The sequence below is a fragment of the Hyperolius riggenbachi genome, chromosome 5 (assembly GCF_040937935.1).
Source record: "Hyperolius riggenbachi isolate aHypRig1 chromosome 5, aHypRig1.pri, whole genome shotgun sequence".
Lineage (NCBI taxonomy): Eukaryota > Metazoa > Chordata > Amphibia > Anura > Hyperoliidae > Hyperolius > Hyperolius riggenbachi.
The window spans coordinates 384,686,576-384,706,127 of record NC_090650.1 but is presented as its reverse complement, the minus strand read 5'-3'; the positions used below and the strand labels follow the sequence as shown (position 1 = coordinate 384,706,127).

Below are 19,552 nucleotides of genomic sequence, written 5' to 3'. Positions count from 1 at the left end.
CGGCCAAAGCTGGCCACCTTTAAAGGACTTACGAGCAGAATGTAATATAAAAAGTTAATTACCTTACTTGAATATCAGACCTCAGGGCAGATGATCAGTGCCTCCCTTGACATTCCCAGACGCTCTGTCAGCTAAATCCAGTTATTACCGCCCCCGACCCAGCCCTGGGTCACCTTATGTCATGGCGATTAGAATCGCCGCTTTAAAAATCCCCCTCCTGCGCACAGTTCGCATAGCCGCAACTGCGGCTGCGCAAGATTACAGCCCTGGGAGCGGTACATCATTGCTCCGTATACTCTGTTATACATCATGTGGGCATCACCACATGACCGCCCACATAACTGGACTTTGAGCCAGCCACGCCCCCTCAGCACAGAATACCAGCGCTGAGCGAGGGAGGACGTTACCTAGCTACAGCTTGGTAACGTCCTCCCTCGCTCAGCGCTGGTATTCTGTGCTGAGGGGGTGCGGCTGGCTCAAAGTGCAGTCAGTCATGTGGGCGGTCGTGTGGTGACGCCCACATGACATATAACAGTGTATATGGAGCGACGATGTGCCGCTCCCAGGGCTGTAATCCTGCACAGCCACAGTAGCGGCTATGCGAACTGCGCAGGAGGGGGATTTTTAAAGCGGCGATTCTAATCGCCATGAGATGAGGCAACCCTGGGCTGGGTCAGGGCCGGTAATGATAACTGGATTTAGCTAACAGAGCATCTGGGAATGTCAAGGGAGGCACTGATCATCTGCCCTGAGGTCTGATATTCAAGTAAGGTAATCAACTTTTTTTTATTACATTCTGCTCATTAGTCCTTTAATGGTCAATGTGCACCCCAGTGCACTATACATTACCTGCTGTCCGCGTCTGAGGCTGGGACTGAGCTCCTCCATCTATAAACGCGCCCCACGTGGTTGGCGGGGTAACATGGGCTCTTTTGTGACGCCACACACGCCCACGTGTATGCCGGCAACCACGTAGGGCATGTGTATGGACGGACGACAGCGCCCGGAGGCAGGGAACTCCATGGACAGGTCATTTATAGTGCACTGGGAGGAGCACATTGACCATGGGGGGGGGGCAGTGTCGGGGGTTTCATTGCTCGCCGTTACTCCCGCACACCTGATGGCCCGACATCTTGCAGCATTTCCAACCGATTAATGTGAACAATTTCGGACTGAAATTGGTTGCATCGTTGATCGGACATGCACTTGGCGGCACTGATTTTCATCCGATTCTATTATAATAATCAAATCGGATGGTTGATCGGCCGCCAAGTCACCTGATGTATGGCCACTTTTACCAAATGTAGGTCTCTGCCTGGTTGAGGCTGATGTGGAGATTATACAGGAGCATGCAGACACCATTGCATTGTAAGAACAATAGTTTGATAACATTTTGTGACTTTCTATGTTCACGCTGCAGGTTTGTAAATGGGTTTTATTTTTTATTATTTTACTTTTATTTATGTATTTTTGTGTAGGTGTTGGAAATTGAATTGGGGTTCCGCAAAAATGAAATCCAGCATGTTGCTCTGCGAGTTCCCAAAGTTCTGGCAGCCAGCAAATACCGGCTCACTGAGACGTTTGACTTTGTGCACAACGAGATGGGGATCCCGCACAACATCCTGACAAAGTTCCCACAGGTATTCTTCCCTCATTTTTACTGTCAACTTTTTTTAAGCAACATGTCTAGCTATGGCCCAGTTCCACTTTATTTTAGTTTTTATTCTAGTAAGGCGTTAGCACTTCTGTTTGGATTTCTTAATGCTGTTCTATTTGGATTTCTTAATGCTGTGTTCCAGTCTGTGAGAAACTCTTACACTTCCTGTCCAGACAGGAAGTGTGGAAGTTTCTCTAACAGAGACAGCAACAAAATATTGTTTAGTGGGGACGAGTTACACTACCTTGCTAGTTGTCATTGCTGCCTTGTATTCTGTCCCCACGACTACCATCTTTCATGGGTGCTCCTCCAAACCACAGTTTACGACAATTTTTCATATACATTTTTCATATTAAAGACATAAATATCCATGCAGGTCCAAGAGACAAAAAAAAAGGCCTGTTTTTGGCGGTGCAGGCCCGGACTGCACCGCTACTGCCAATATGCAGTGTGAAACCGGCCTTAACTAGCCGACATACCTGAGGTGGATAACGGGGACCATGCTTTTTGGGGGAGAGGGGGATTGCAGGGAAGAAAATACTTACTGAGCCTCAAGGCGCTGCCTTCTACCCATTCTGCAGCTCCTTTTGGCTTTCTGGTGTCTATGCATGGCTCCTGGCGTGTCACCTGACCCAATTAGACAGAAGACACCGGAAAGCCGCTAGGAGCTACAGGAAGTATAGAAGATGGCGCCTGAAGGTTCGGTAAGTATTTTCTGCTGCACGGTGTGGAGGTTTGTGCTTTTTCTGCCAGTTTCTCAAGCAAATGGCAAGCATATGTATCCGGCATCAGGCAATCCCCGCCAGTGCTGGATACTGGGGACTTTGCTGTGGTTAAAAAGCGCTTGATAATGACATGCTATGTGTGATTTGTGCAATGCAACCCGTACATTGCAGTATACAGTCCATAGATTATAGCCGGGGTTCTCAAACTGGGTGCCGCGGCACCCTGGTGCGCCTCGAGCACCTTTCAGGGGTGCCTCGGCATGCATCCCCATCCTTTATGCAATACCATCAGGTAATGCAACCGCACACTGATATATAATGTGGCTGCATTACCTGCTAGTTAACCTTTAGTCCCCACAACCATGGTTGTAGTTGAACATAAGGAATTGCGGTGCCTAATAAGCATCACTAGCTACTTGGAGTGGGTTGTCGCCTGATAAGGGTCATAACGGCATTTCGGTGGTAGTTTTTGCCGAGGGGTGCAAAAAAAAAAACAAAAAAAAACATAAATAGTTACCCAAGGGTCTAAACTTTTTAAATATGCATGTCAAGAGAGTATGTTATTATATTATTTAAAATTATAAGCTTATAAATAGTGATGGACGCAAATTGAAAAAATGCACCTTTATTTCTAAATGAAATATCGGCACCATAAATTGTGATAGGGACATCGTTTAAACGGTGTAATAACCGGGACAGATGGGCAAATAAAATACATGGGTTTTAATTACGGTGGCGTATATTAATTTCAAACTATAATGGCCAAAAACTGAGAAATAATGAATTTTTTTCATTTCTTTCTTAATTTTCCTGTTAAAATGGATTTAGAAAAAAATAATTCTTAGCAAAATGTACTACCCAAAGAAAGCCTAATTAGTGGCGGAAAAAACAAGATATAGATCAATTCATTGTGATAAGTAGCAATAAAGTTATAGGCGAATGAATGGGAGGTGAACGTTGCTCGGATGCATGAGATTTTCGGCACTGCGGTGCTGAACCTCCATATCCCTCTAACTTCAGGTGCTGTGTCTGATTATGCTGCCCCACATGCGCTGTACAATTCTGTGCTGTGAGCTTTCCTATTCCATAATGCTGCGGGGGATATCTCCACAGCCACGCCTCCTACAATTTTGTGGGTGTGGAGGGGACCTCCTGAACTAGTTTTGTGCCAAATGTCAGCTCCCCAGCCCTGCTGGTTCCCGAGATAGGTTTGTTTACTCTATCTCGGGAACCAGAGGGGTTTGGCACAGAGGTAGTTTGGGGGTCCCCTCCATACCTTCAAAATTTGGGGAGTGTAGGAGGCATGTCTGCGGAGATATTTTGGGGTAATTTGTTTCAAGAATCTCCTGAGCATGTGTGTTACTCAGACCGGAAGGCAGCTGTAGGCAGCATGACCGGACACTGCACAGGTTCACCTTCAAAGCAAACCTACACAGTGTCTGCTCTGGGCGAGGCTGTATTGCCAGAAAGATGCCATTTCCTGTCCTGCACGTTATTCAGATGAATGACTTGACTGCTTTATCCTCTTGCTTCTTTCCAGATATTTAACACCAGCCTGCTGAAGATTAAGGAAAGACACAAGTTCCTTTGCTTCCTGGAAAGAGCCATCTACGACCCAACGCAACCCAATTATGTCTCCTTAGATAAACTGGCCTCAATGCCTGATGAGTATTTCTGCAAGGAAATTGCTAAGGCCTCCACAGAGGACCTTGAGCAGTTCCGGAAAACCTTGTAGATTAGTCACGATTGGTCATATTACAGGGTAAAATGTTTACTTGTTCTCTAGCCACAAGATTTCTCACCCCATGCGGATGTCACTGAATCCCCACCGATGCACGGAGCAGAAGTATCACCAATGTGGCGAAAGTGCCCTCAGAAATCGGGCAGTCCTGTACTCCCTGCACATCCATGTTTGATGTCACTGTGTGCACATGTGCAGGAGCAGTCTGGAGATGCAAGGACAAGGGGCACTCGCAAGGGATAAATGACAACTCCGACCTGCGTAGCATGGATAGTAAGGCTCCTTTGCAGTATTACTGTCCAACACACTCCCATCTTAAAGTGAACTCGAGGTGAGAGTGATATGGAGGCTGCCATATTTATTTCCGTTTAAACAATACCAATTGCCTGGCAGCCCTGCTGGTCTATTAGGCTGCAGTAGTGTCTGAATTACACCAGAAACAAGCATGCAGCTAGTCTTGAAGGTTCTGACAAATGTTGTCAGAAACACCTGATCTGCTGCATGATTGTTTAGGGTCTTTGGCTAAAAATATTAGAGGTAGTGGATCAACAGGATAACCAGGCAACTGGTATTGCTTTAAAATTAAATAAATATAACAGCCTCCTTTTCACGCTCACGTTGTGTTCACTTTTAACCTCCTTGCCGGTCTAATTCCCCCGGCAAGGAGGCAGCTCAGCACTTTTTTTTTCTTTTTTTAAATCATGTAGCGAGCCCAGGGCTCGCTACATGATAGCCGCTGAGCAGCGGCAGCTCTGCAGCCACTCCGATCTCTTCTGGCGATCGGAGTAAGCAGGAAATCCTGTTCAGAACGGGATTTCCCGCTGGGCTTCCCCGGTCGCCATGGCGACGGGGTGGGATGATGTCATCGACGCCGGGACGTCATAGGGAATCCCGATTTCCCCCCCAGCGCTCCCTGGCCCTGATTGGCCAGGCTGCGCAGGGGTCTGGGGGGGGGGGGGGGGGGAGGCGGCGCGGCGGATCGGAAGTTACAAGCAGCTAGCAAACTGCTAGCTGCTTGTAACAAAAAAAAAAAATGTAAATCGGCCCAGCGGGGCCTGAGAAATCCTCCTGCGCAGGTTACCCCGAGCTGAGCTCGGGATAACCGGCAAGGAGGAGATCTGAGCTGAAATGTTAAAGATTAGATCTACTTACCTGGAGCTTCTTCCAGCCCCTAGCAGACTGTCTGTTTCCTCGGTGTAATTCCGCTGCCCTCCACTATGCCGCTAGCCCCGCTGAATAGATCCCCAACCACAGCTTAGGCCGGTAGCGTTCTGCCCTTGCGCGGCTTAAGTCTTTGTGAACTGGGCACACACAGCTGTGGTTGACAATCTTTCAGAGGGGCCATCAGCACACTGGAGAAGAGCGGAACTGCAGTGAGGGACCAGATAGACTGCTAGGGACTGGAAGAAGCCCCAGGTAAGTAGATCTAATCTTTTACATTTTAGTTCAGATGTCCTTCAAGTGTAGTGACAATGTGAACACAAGAAATCCAGTGCAGGTGATTTGGGCGCAGCCGGAGCCACCATAGGCCGTAATAGGAATTATGGCTATAGCGACGCACAGAGTGTAACTTCGGCGCATTTTAAAACACTGTCATTTGGCTTCCAGCAATAGCTGGGAGCCGAATTACATCATTCACCACCCACCACGTGGACCTAGAAGGGGAATAGTATTTACCACAGCTGGGACTTGTGCAGCAGCAGGATCAGCCATATACCGGCTGTATCCTGCGCCCAAGTATCTCGGCGACCAGTTATCTGGTACACGTGTCTTAAAATGAGGCTGACATCAGTAATGCTGTATGATTGCATCATTGATTGATTTTGTTCTTTTTAAATGCTGGCATGTCCCCCTCAGTACATATTGTATGAGCTGTTACTCTGTGCCTCTAACTTAGTTACGTAGTTATTTTGGTTGAAAAAAGACATACGTCCATCGAGTTCAACCAGTATAAAGTACAACACCAGCCTGCTCCCTCACATATCCCTGTTGATCCAGAGGAAGGCGAAAAAACCCTTACAAGGCATGGTCCAATTAGCCCCTAAAGGGAAAAATTCCTTCCCGACTCCAGATGGCAATCAGATAAAATCCCTGGATCAACATCATTAGGCATTACCTAGTAATTGTAGCCATGGATGTCTTTCAACGCAAGGAAAGCATCTAAGCCCCCTTTAAATGCAGGTATAGAGTTTGCCATAACGACTTCCTGTGGCAATGCATTCCACATCTTAATCACTCTTACTGTAAAGAATCCTTTCCTAAATAAATGGCTAAAATGTTTTTCCTCCATGCGCAGATCATGTCCTCTAGTCCTTTGAGAAGGCCTAGGGACAAAAAGCTCATCCGCCAAGCTATTATATTGCCCTCTGATGTATTTATACATGTTAATTAGATCCCCTCTAAGGCGTATTTTCTCTAGACTAAATAAACCTAGTTTATCTAACCTTTCTTGATAAGTGAGACCTTCCATCCCACGTATCAATTTTGTTGCTCGTCTCTGCACCTGCTCTAAAACTGCAATATCTTTTTTGTAATGTGGTGCCCAGAACTGAATTCCATATTCCAGATGTGGCCTTACTAGAGAGTTAAACAGGAGCAATATTATGCTAGCATCTCGAGTTTTTATTTCCCTTTTAATGCATCCCAAAATTTTGTTAGCTTTAGCTACAGCGGCTTGGCATTGAGTACGATTATTTAACTTGTTGTCAATGAGTACTCCTAAGTCCTTCTCCAAGTTTGATGTCCCCAACTGTATCCCATTTATTTTGTATGGTGCTAGACCATTAGTACGTCCAAAATGCATGACTTTACATTTGTCAACATTGAATTTCATCTGCCATGTATGTGCCCATATAGCCATCCTATCCAGATCCTGTTGCAATATGACACTATCTTCCTGAGAGTTGATGATTCTGCACAATTTTGTATCATCTGCAAAAATAGCAACATTGCTCACTACTGCATCTACTAGGTCATTAATAAATAAATTGAAGAGCACTGGACCCAGAACAGACCCCTGTGGGACCCCACTGCTAACAGTCTCCCATTTTGAGTACGATCCATTGACCACAACACTTTGTTTTCTGTCCATTAGCCAGTTCCCTATCCATGAACACAGACTCTTCCCCAGTCCTTGCATCCTCAACTTTTGCACCAGACTTTTGTGTGGAACAGTGTCGAAGGCCTTTGCAAAGTCCAAGTATATCACATCTACAGCATTCCCAATATCCATATTAGCATTCACTACCTCATAAAAGCTGAGCATGTTAGTCAAACAGGACCTGTCTTTAGTAAACCCATGTTGATGCTGAGAAATAAGATTATTTTCTACTATGAAGTCATGTATAGTATCTCTTAGTAACCCCTCAAATAGTTTGCATACAACTGATGTTAAGCTTACAGGTCTATCATTTCCTGGATCAGATTTTTTGCCCTTCTTAAATAATGGGAAAACGTGGGCTGTACGCCAATCCACTGGGACTCTGCCAGTTGCAAGAGAGTCACAAAAGATAAGATGAATGGGGTTTATCTATAACTGAACTTAATTCCCTTAGGACCCGAGGATGCATGCCATCCGGGCCAGGTGCCTTGTCTATTTTTAATTTATTTAGTCTTGCCTTCACTTCTTCCTGCGTTAAGTATTTAATATTATAGTTAGAAGATTGAGACTCTTCCGCCTCTGTAGTTTGCAACAGTGCTGTTTCTTTTGTATAGACAGAAGCAAAGAAAGCATTTAATAACTCTGCCTTACCTTGGTCATCCACCATTGAGTTCCCACCCTCATCCTTTAGGAGTCCTATACAGTCAACCTTTCTTTTTTTAGAGTTAATGTACTTGTAAAACTTTTTTGGGTTAGATTTGCTATCCTTAGCGATTTGTTTTTCAACTTCAATCTTTGCCTGCCTAATTTATTTTTTACAATTTTTATTGCACTCCTTATAATTGCTTAGTGCAGCCTCGGTCCCCTCCTGTTTTAAGACCTTATAGGCATTCTTTTTCCTCTTCATTTTATCTTTAACCTTTCTATTCATCCATAGAGGCCTTTTTTATTCCTAGATATTTTGTTTCCATATGGGAAACTTAGTAAACAAACAAACACAGAACATTTATATTGCGCTTTTCTCCTGACGGATTTAAAGCGCCAGAGCTGCAGCCACTAGGGCACGCTCTATAGGCAGTAGCAGTGTTAGGAAGACTTGCCCAAGGTCTCCTACTGAATAGGTGCTGGCTTACTGAACAGGCAGAGCTGAGATTTGAACCCTGGTCACCTGTGTCAGGGACAGAGCCCTTAACCATTACACCATCCAGCCACTGTAAGCAAGTTACAGTATGTGCTGATAAATGTTTGAAAAATGTGCTTCTGTTCCTTCTCTCTTCATTGGCTGTAAAGGTGCCCATACATCAGAAGATGATAAGCAGATCAACCAAGAGAGCTCTCTCTGATCGGAGAGATTGGTTGCCTCCCCACACACAGCAGGCCAAATCCCGATAGATTTCAGCATGGAAGCTCTTAGGGATCGGCCTTGTGGCGCCTCATCTGCCATGCCTGGTGCTTTCCCCTCTAATGTAATGTAAAATGTGCCCTGTGCAGTATACTTTACCTGTCGGTGTCTGCCGCTGGCTCCGTCTCCTCACCGCCTCCCATACATGTGCCCCACGTGGTTCCTGGAGTAACGGGCACACGTGTGACATCATACACGTGCCTATGTATCCGCCGGCAACCACGTGGGGCACGAGAACAAAGCACAGAGCCAGCAGCAGGCACTGACAAAGTATACTGCACAGGGCACATTTTACATTGGGGGGGGGTAGCGCCTGGGGTTTCCGACGTGTTCGTTGGTTGACCCGATATTGCACAACCGATCAAGCATGTTGGCCTTACATCTTCCAGCATGTCCGATCCATACATGTGACCAATTTCACCTTAAATTGTCCCTCTGCATGCCTGATCTATTCTGCACACATTATCAACACTTCAGCAAACAGTATGGGAGGATGTTACTGGCCAGGTGTCTGTTTTACTGTTTACTGTTTCTCATAGGAGAGACTAGCTGATATATTAAGATCAACACTAATGAAAGTATTCATCAAAGCCTGATTTTAACACATTTGAACTGCTGTATACTTCACTGTAAACTATCACCTGGAAGCCTGATTACTAAAGCTGTGTGTGTGTGACTGCATTATGATGTATGTATAAAATGTTTTCTAGTTGAACAAATAAAACACATTACAGTTATTACTTCACAATGCACAAGGAAATATTTTTGTATGTCACTTTTTGTAATAAATATGTTAATAATAATTCCTTGTTTTGTATAGCGCTTTTCTCCTGTTGGACTCAGTGTTTGCGAGGCAGCCAATGAGTGCACTCAGTAGGCAGTAGCAGTGTTAGGGAGTCTTGGCCAAAGTACTCCTTACTGAACAGGCAGAGCTGAGATTAGATCCCAGGTCTCCTATGTCAGAGGCAGAGCCTTTAACCATTACACTATACAGCCACCACACCAATGTTGATATTAAACAGTCAATATCACTTTTAACAGAATGTAATACAGCTGAGAGTAAAGAAAAGAGAATATCGATTTGTTCTCCACAATTATATTCACATTTTGTTTTTTTTTCTCTACGCCCTGTTTTGGTGGGCTCCTGGCTGGCAGGATGTAGATTTCAATCTCCGCCCGCAGCGAGCATCCGCCATTTCCGTCGCTCCCCGACGATCGCACCGCAGCTCACTGGCTCTGCCTGTCTCTATGACGGGAGAGCCATGTGAGCCGGTCAGGAGCCGATTTCATTGGCTCCTGGCCGTGTCCATCAATGTAAGCCGCTTACATTGATAGACACGGTCAGGAGCCAATGAAAGCGGCTCCTGACCGGCTCACGTGACTCTGCCATCATAGAGACGGCAGAGTGGATGTTAGGAGGATCCTGGCGTGCGGCGGTGACGGCGATTGCGACGGGTATGCGCTGCGATTAGTCGGGATTCTGTCGTTATTGTACCAGCGGTCTCTGGTTCTTAAAGCTAATGTAACCCGGTTTAAAAAAAAAAAAAAGGCAGATACTCACCTAAGGAGAGGGAAGGCTCGGTCCTAATGAGCCATCCCTCTCCTCTCCCTGTGGCCCCGGTGCTGCACTGGCTCCTCCGTTCTCCTCCCACGACGAGGGGACTTCGGAAGTCTTTGGGAGCCGAGTCCTCCTGAAGACAGGCGGCGCACACGCGAACGCGTCATAGCGGGCGCGTGCGCAATGTAGAGCGGGCCCGTCTTCGGGAGCACTCGGGCTTCCGAAGCATTTCCGAAGCCTCCCTTCGGCCAAGAGACAGCGGTATTTGACCGAAACGGTCGAATACCGCTACGGGGGAGCCAGGACAGCAGCGGGCACCGGGAGAGGAGAGGGAGTGCTCTATGGCAGTGTTTCTCAACATTTTATTGATATGTACCCCTTTTAAATCCCTGTACTCACCAAGTACCCCCTGGCATAGTAAACATTATCACAAGTACCCCTTGACAAATATATATTTAATCGTAGTACATTATAATTGGTTCTAAACAAATTCCAAGCATTTAGTATTGCTTTTAAATTCGCTAAAATACTGATTTGGTGTTGTTTAAATAAGATTTATCATTTTCTAAAACTCTAAATTTGTTATTCTTGGTTAAGTATATCAAGCCCGAGTACCCCCTGGAACCATCAGAAGTACCCCCTGGGGTACGCGTACCACATGTTGAGAACCTATGCTCTATGGGACCCATAGCCTCCCTCTCCTTAGGTGAGTATCTGACTTTTTATTTTTTTAAAAAAAAACCCGTTTCCCATTAGCTTTAAGGGGGCAGAGTTAACCAGAAACTGCTGGTTCTTAAAGGGAACCTTAACTGAACGGGGGATAAAGAGTTTTACTTACCTGGGGCTATTACCAGCCCCCTGCAGCAGTCCTGTGCCCTCGGCGCCGCTCTGGAATCCTCTGGTCCCCCGCTGTCACTTAGTTTCGTTTTTGACGACTCACCAGTCGCCGGCCGCCATGCGTATTATTGGACGCATTCACCAATGCAATTAGCGATATTGGGGACCGCAACGCGTACTAAAATACGCGTTGCCGCATTCCGCACGCGTAGATACGCGGCAACGCATATTTTTGTACGCGTTGCGGTCCGCAATAGCGCTAATTGCATTGGTGAATGCGTCCAATAATACGCATGGCGGCCGGCGACTGGTGAGTCATAAAAAACGAAACTAAGTGACAGCGGGGGACCAGAGGATTCCAGAGCGGCGCCGAGGGCACAGGACTGCTGCAGGGGGCTGGTAATAGCCCCAGGTAAGTAAAACTCTTTACCCCCCGTTCAGTTAAGGTTCCCTTTAAGTGGTTAAACTTGTTTCATTGAATATTTGAAATCATAGGAAATAAGCACTTCTAAGCATGCACATAACGTTGCAATACAGTGTTTAGTTCCTATTACAAGGGGATTGCAGGTAAAACTTCTCTAATTAACTAATAAGAAATACTCACTTAAAGTGACACTGAAGTGAAAAAAACAACTTATGATACAGTAGAATCTCATTATACTAAACTCTGATATAGTAAACCTCTGGATATAGTAAAATCAGTCCCAGCAAATGCGTCTGCATAAATATATAATGTATCACCAATTCTGATATAGTAAACGTCTGATACGGTAAACTACTTTTCATGGTCCCTTGGAGTGTACTATAAAGGGATTCTACCATATAATGAATTGTATGAGTAGTACGGATAATTAATAGAGCATTCGCAGCAAAGAAAAGAGTCTCCTATTTTTATTTTCAGTTATATAGTTTTTTTTTTTTTTAAACATTGAATAATTCTCTAATATTTTCAGTTTACAAACTACACTCTGCATTTTATAATATGAACCAAAGCAGAGTCAATGACCCCCTGAACTTCCTTGCAGTGAAATCTTATCTAAAGTTGTCTTTCACGGTCTCTTTGATGTACAAGTGCTTCAGAAAATAGCACTGTAGCCAACCCAAGTTGGTTTGGAGAGCTCAGAGAAGCTAATTTGCATAGATAAGTGAAGTTTCTTAACTCTTCCTGTACTGGAAACAATATGAGCCTCTTTTCTTTGCTACTAATGTTCTTTTCCCTACCCTCCCTCCCACACTTAGCCAATGACAATGATCGGCTGTCATAGGCTTCAGCTTATTACAGCGGATCGCTCCTGTGTGTCTCGGGGGACAGCCGTGTCACACGTCCGTGCAGTCTGCGGAGCTGTGCGCGCGATTGTGTGAGCGGAAGTCCATGATCGCAATGGTACCAGCAACAGGAGGGATTGGTGGCAGGGGACAGAAGTCCTATGAGCTAATCCGTGCATGTCCGCGAGAATGAGCACTGGTTTTGTACAAAAACAGTGATCGTTCTTAATTGGTGCCGCCTCGCTGCTTCACGCTCGCTCGTTTCTGCCGCTCCCGCCGCTGATTGTTAGATTAATTGTTCCCATTCATTCCTCTTCTAGTCCACCGTGATCGCAGGCATGAAGGAGATGCCTGCATCACCTCTGAGTAACACAGCTACGCATTACTTCCTATTAAAGTGAATGGGAACCGCATAAAAAAAAAAAAAATGAAGCAAATACTTAAGGAGAAGGAAGGCTCTGGGTCATATAGAGCCTTCCGTCTCCTCTCTCGGTGCTCTCTATCCTGTGCTGGCTCCCCCCCCCCCCGTTTCAAACCCCCACCGAAAGGGTATTTGGAAGTCTTCAGGAGCCGTGTCCTCCCAAAGACGTGCGGCTCCACACTGCACAGGCGTGAGAGTGCAAGAGAGCGTGCTTGCGCAGGCGCAGTACAGGGCCGCCCTTCTTCAGGAGCACTCGGGCTCCCTGAAGACTTCTGAAGCCTCCTTCGGCCGGGTAAAGCAGTATTTGACTAATTTAGTCAAATACTGCTACCGGGCAAGCCAGCACTGGAACAACGGGTCCAGGAGAGGAGCCGGAAGGCTCTATAGCCTAGGTTCTCAACATGTGGTACGCGTATCCCAGGGGGTACTTTTTGATGGTTCCAGGGGGTACTCGGGCTTGATATACTTAACCAAGAATAACAAATGTAGAGTTTTAGAAAATGATAAATCTTACTTTAACAACATCAAATTAGTATTTTAGCTAATTAAAAGCAATAGTAAATGCTTGGAAACTGTTTAGAACCAATATAAGGTACTACGATTAAATATATATTTGTCAAGGGGTACTTGTAATAATGTTTACTATGCTAGGGGGTACTTGGTGAGTACAGAGTTTTAAAAGGGGTACATACCAATAAAATGTTGAGGAACACTGCTCTATAGGACCCAGAGCCTTCCATCTCCTTGGGTAAGTATCTCATTTTTTTAAATGCGGTTCCCATTCACTTTAAGTGCACTTATTGTACGCTTATAGGAAATAATGTATGAGGACATCTTGTGGCCAAATAGTAAAATTACATCTCTGTACATTAGGGACTAAAACATTTTTAATATGTATGTCAAGAGTGTATATTATTATTAAATTATGGGCATGTGATTAGTGATGGATGTAAAACTGAAAACCATTATTCCCAAATAAAATATTGGTGCCATACATTGTACTAGGGATATAATTTAAACGTTGCAATAACCGGGACAAATGGGTAAATAAAATGTGTGGCTTTTATTCACAATAAAACGTTTTATTTTAAAACTATAATGGCCGAAGACTGAGAAATAATAATAAAAAAAAATCATTTTTTTAATTATTCCCATTAAAATGCATTTATAATAAAATAATTCTTAGCATAATGTACCACCCAAGGAAAGCCTAATTGGTGGTGGAAAAAACAAGGTATAGATCATTTTGTTGTGATAAGTAGTGATAAAGTTATTGGGGAATGAAAAGAAGGAGCACTGAAATTTTAAAATTCCTCTTATCCATAAGGTGAAAACAACCCACGGGCTGAAATGGTTAAGTGACCACTGTGCTAAATTTTTAACACAACTTTCTCTTGATCCCTGAACAGCCACCAAAGCATTTATCGGATTCCTCCCATTCTAGGCCTAATGTGTGTTTCACTGTCATAAAAGACAAAAGACCAAAAGCTCCTTCTAGGGTATAAGCTGTGAGAGTTCAGTGCCTGCGGTGTAATAAAATATTCTTGTGACGCAACAATAAAATGAATTAATGTGGCTTTCTCAACTTTGAATATTGCCTAAGCCAGCGGTTCCAAAGGGTGGTACATTTTGACATACAGTGCTTGATGTAAACCCATCTTAAAGTGACCCTGAGCTGACCTAAAAAATGCCATACTGAACTTATGTGGGGCTTCCTCCAGCCCCCCCCCCCCCCTTAGTTCGTGAGGTCTCTCGGTGGCTCCATTAGCTGTATGACTTGGCCGGGAGTCGTGCGCAACTGCGAATGCACGGCCTGTCCTCGTGCCCATCGCCATGAGCGTTCTGCACATGTACAGTTCATTCTTTCAAGAACCGCACATGCACAGAACGCTCATGACAGGTGCATGGGTGGGCCGTGTATGAAAGTTGCGCATGACTCCTGGACAAGTCGCGCAGCTAAGGGCAATGTTAATGAATGGGCTAGTTCACACTCGAATGCGTTTTTCACATGCAGAAAAACAATTGACAGCAATGCAAAACTGTCCGACAACTTATGAAGAAAAACTGACGAGTGGAGACAGGCCCTAACGGAGCCATCAGCAGGAGAACGGAGGGGGCCCACAGGACGCTGAGGAACATCACTGACAACGGGAGAGTGGAGGAAGCCCCAGATAAGTTCAGCATGGCATTTTTTAGATTTGTTCAGGGTCACTTTAACTGTAGATGACTGCCTTAAAGGAACTCAAACACCTATTTTACAAAATACATAAAATAAATCTCCCCCTAAGGGAGGTTCCTAAATTAGATGTGCTGTAGGAGGGGTGACAGGCATAATAACTTGCCTTCAGGGGCAGCTCTCAAGCCCTTCTATGTATGTGGGTATTCTACAGGAAGTCTCACAGGTGCCACAATCACAAGCTCTCACAGCTGTGTTGCACACTCCTGGGGGCTGCAATACATGTTGAGAGATGTAACAACACAAAAACCAAAAAATTGCAGCGCTGTACTGGAAATATTAAACAAACAATGTTTGTTGGGCTGCAGAGAGAAATGGGTCAGTGTTCCTTGGCCCATAAAGTTAACAAGATAAAAAATAGAAAACTCTTGCGCCTCAGCTGCTAATAGCTAAAACTTCTTTAATAAATCACAATAGTGCAGCAAGATGTCTCACAATAAAAGCGGGGTAAACTCCAAATAGCGTAATAGCAATATGCTGAGATGTGTTCAGTCCTTTTTTTAAGCAAATGTTCATCTTTGCTTAAAAAAAGGACTGAACACATCTCAGCATATTGCTATTTGGAGTTTTGGAGTTTACCCCGCTGTTGAAGCAGGCATTGTAAAACAGCAGAGACTTCTGTGTCAAATTAGAGACCATTGTGTCTGTGAGGAACTTTGAGGCTTTACAATTTTAATATATATTTTTGACTCTTTTTTTTGGATCCACTTTTTTTATCGGGAAAGTAGTTCAATGAAAGTGCAGAAGCCCGCAGACATTGGTGTATGATCAAGTTTCCAACAGGGGCATTAGGGACAGCCGGTTTTCAGTCAGAATCAGGTGTGCTTGGTCATTTGCTGGTCTGAGTTATCAGTGTATGTTCGGGGTGTTCTGGTCACTTTGTGAAATAGATTATTTTATTGTGAGACATCTTGCTGCACTATTGTGATTTATTAAAGAAGTTTTAGCTATTAGCAGCTGAGGTGCAAGAGTTTTCTATTTTTTATGTTGAGAGATGTACTCGCATCAAAAAACTACATCTCCCACCATGGATTGCAGCTGCTGGCTATGAGTTACACTGCCATGGGCACTTCCTCTAGATAATTTGACTAGCCACTAATGCTACGTACACACATGCGACAACGATCGTTCGTTGAGGACGACGAACGAACTTTTAATTGATGAAAGAACGACCTAAGTAAAGTTAGTTTTAAAAGGTGTGTAACGATCTGATCGTTAGAACGACCGTTACATCACGTAAAGCAACTATTGCGCCTGCGCATAAAAATGAGAAGTTTCAGGGAGAAATAGTGAAATGCGCATGTCAAGCCTAGTACGAACGACCGTTTGCAACTATGTACTACTTTTGCAAACGATCGTCGTTGGTTAAAATCCGCCGAGACAGAACTTTCTTTTGTAGCGATTTGGCTCGTTCGTCGTTTGCCTTAATAGTCGGTGGTTCGTTTTTTGTAACGATCGTCGTTAGTAAAGAGCGGGGAACGATCGTTACAAACGACTATAGTCGCATGTGTGTACGCACCTTTACACCTGGGGGTAGAAGTGGAGGCGCTAGTCTACTTCAGAGGACCCAGCAGGAAACCTCATAGTGTAATTCCATTTGTGTGATTGGGTGAACAGCACCCTCTAGAACTGCTATGTTTCAGATAGGTTGTAGTAAACTACGCCTACACTATTCAGCCAATCACAACAGTTTTGGCTGTAAGAGGGCGCTGTGATTGGATAACTGTTCCCTATGAAGTTTCCTGCTGGGTCCCCTAAAATAGACTAGGGCTGAATCGGGGGCATGTGTACAAAGCTGAAAGGATACATCCTAATAAAAAAAAAAGTTTTACTCACCTGGGTTTTTTCCAGCCCCTAGAAATCTGTTGGGTCCCACACCGCATTTCTGCACTCAACCAGGCCTCCAGTCATCCCTCCCTAACATCACGACCTACAGCCAGGTTAGGATCTTCTGTGTGCCTTTTGTGATCGCGCAGTTCAATTCTCTCTGAACTGCGCACGCACAGAGTGCTCCTGGCGACAGGAGCACAATCATGAGAGGCACAGAAGACCCCGACCCGGCCGCGATCTTACGGAGGGGTAGTGTATGGGCAGAATTAGGGTGCAGGCGTGTACACACACATATAAAATTTAGATTGGCCAATTTTACCACTTCCATGTGGTATGAGAGCTGACATATTATGAATACTTTGAACAGGTGGTGTAGGTATGCTCTCATTCTATTCTACATGGAAGTGACATTATATCCTCTAGATCAGGGATCAACTCAAATACAAAATGGGCCTAAATTGTACACTGGGACCAAGACACGGGCCAACCTCAATGTCTACTGGCCACCTTCCTCCCTTATAAAATTCCCTGGTGTCTAATGGTCCCCCTCTAACCCCTATACAGTTCCCTGGTGTCTAGTGGTCCTCCCTCCCCTATACCGTTCTATAGTGTTTATTTTGCCTATCTCCCCCATATGGCTTCCCTAATGTTCTAGGGCTTTACCTCTAATATAGCTTCCCTGGTGGTCTAGAGTGGGCCATACATAATGCAAAGTAGGGAAACCCCTTGAGGGCCAAATTTAATGGCTCCAAGGGCCAGATTTGGCCCGCGGGCTGGAGTTTGACATGTATGCTCTTCGGGCAGGGTCCTCCTCCTTATGTCTCCTATCACACACCTCCATTACCGTACACCCATCCTATAGATCTGAGTGAACTCTTCAATTGGTAATGAATGCCCCACTTCAATTGGTAATGAATGCGGCAGGCTGCAGCCAGACTGATACATTCTTCTCACCGCAGCGCCTCTACAACTCCGCTCTGTAAAGCCCTGCACTGGCTCCCCATCAGCTTTAGGATCAATTTCAAAATCCTGTGCTTGGCCTACAAATCAGTGCACAAGACCTGCCCAACCTACATCTCTGATCTGGTCCACAGGCACATACCAGCCCGCCCCCTCCGATCCTCCAATGACCTGCGCCTAGTCGCACCACGCATAACTCAGTCACATGCACGATTGCAGGACTTCACCAGGGCTGCCCCTACTCTCTGGAACTCGCTCCCACCAGCCGTCAGACGCGCCCCCACCTTTAACCTCCTTAGCGTTCTGGACGAGCTGAGCTCGTCCAGAGACGCCGGAGGCTGCCGCTCAGGCCCTGCTGGGCCGATTCTCACCAAATAAAAAGGAGCACACGCAGCCGGCACTTTGCCAGCCGCGTGTGCTACCTGATCGCTGCCGCCCGAGCCCAGCGCAGCCGGAACAAACAGTTCCGGCCAACACTAAGGGCTGGAACGGAGGCGGCTGACGTCACTCCGCTCGTCGCCATGGCGACGAGGAAAGCAAAACAAGAAGGGCCGCTCATCGCAGCCTTTCTTGTTACTTCTGATGTACGCATTAGGAGCGCCCTTTAGTGGGCTTTCATGCAGCCAGCTTTCAGTTGGCTGCATGCAATCCTTTTTTTTTATTAAAAAAAACTGTCCGGTCGTTAGCCTGGCGATCTTAATAGATGGCCAGGCAGGTTAATACCTTCAAACAAGCTCTCAAGACTCACCTTTTCATGCTCGCATACCCCCCTACACCAGTACCATAATATGTTCTGTTAGACACCCTCTCAAAAGATGCACCTATTGTCTCCACCCCCACCCTTTAGATTGTAATCCTCCAGCAGGGCCCGCCTCCCTAGTGTTTCCAGCTTGATTATGCCATCTTACTGACCATCACCCCTCTCGTGGACTAGAACAGTCTCTATTTTGACCTATGACACTGTATTGTTATCAAATCATTTGCATGATCTTGTTTTGTTGTGAGTTTCCGTATGTTCTACCTTGTATGTTAACCAATTTATCTATTGTGCAGCGCTGCGTAATATGTTGGCGCTTTATAAATACAATAAATAATAACTCGAGTGAACTCGACTGCCTAATCTCCATGCTCCCATCCAGAGACTGAATAAGCATTACCTTGTACTCATACTAGTGTTGTCCGGATCATGAACGATTCGGATCTTTGATCCGAATCTATTTTATGAGTCGATCATCCGAATCATCAAAATGAGTGATTCGGATCGAAAAAGGGGCGGGGCAAGGAGCGACACGCCCCCTCTCAGCGGGCAGCGGGGTCCTGAAAGCAGAGCAGAGATGGATCGCTCTGTTGGAGGGGAGGCAGCCTTGCGGGGAGTCAGGTAGATGAGAGAGGGGACATGGGTGCCACTGCCAGATATGTGTAGAGCACACATACTGGCTGCAAAGTGCTGCTCATTATAGGCTGTCTGTTCCGTAGTGCTGCACAGTGAACACATTGGAAGCTTTTGGCTCAGCATAGCTCAGTAACTTTGCAGACAGTGTGAGCTTCTTCTATCCTCTTCTACAATTACCTCCTCACATTCACGTGTACAAGACTTCTCACGTGCCTCACCCCTCCTCTGGAATGCCCTTCCACAACACATCCGCCACTCTCCCACCTTTGAAATCTTTAAACGCTCCCTCAAAACCCACCTTTTCCGACAAGCATATTCTCTAGCTTAGGCCATGCACCCACCAAATAACCTAATTACGCACTGCCTGTACATATACTGTATACTTCCCCCACCTCTTGTTTCCACCCCATTCCTTTAGATTGTAAG

General features: G+C 45.5%; 1 protein-coding gene across 1 annotated transcript in view; it reads left to right on the top strand.

The window, feature by feature from the left end:
- The window catches only part of MTERF3 (mitochondrial transcription termination factor 3), a 65,174-nt gene extending 60,154 nt beyond the window's left edge, over nt 1-5,020 (top strand). The window contains exons 7-8 of the mRNA XM_068237695.1: nt 1,479-1,640; nt 3,923-5,020. Coding sequence (XP_068093796.1) covers nt 1,479-1,640; nt 3,923-4,117 — 357 coding nt within the window. The 3' untranslated portion in view covers nt 4,118-5,020. The remainder of the gene's footprint in view (nt 1-1,478; nt 1,641-3,922) is intronic.
- Nucleotides 5,021-19,552: the final 14,532 nt, after the last annotated feature.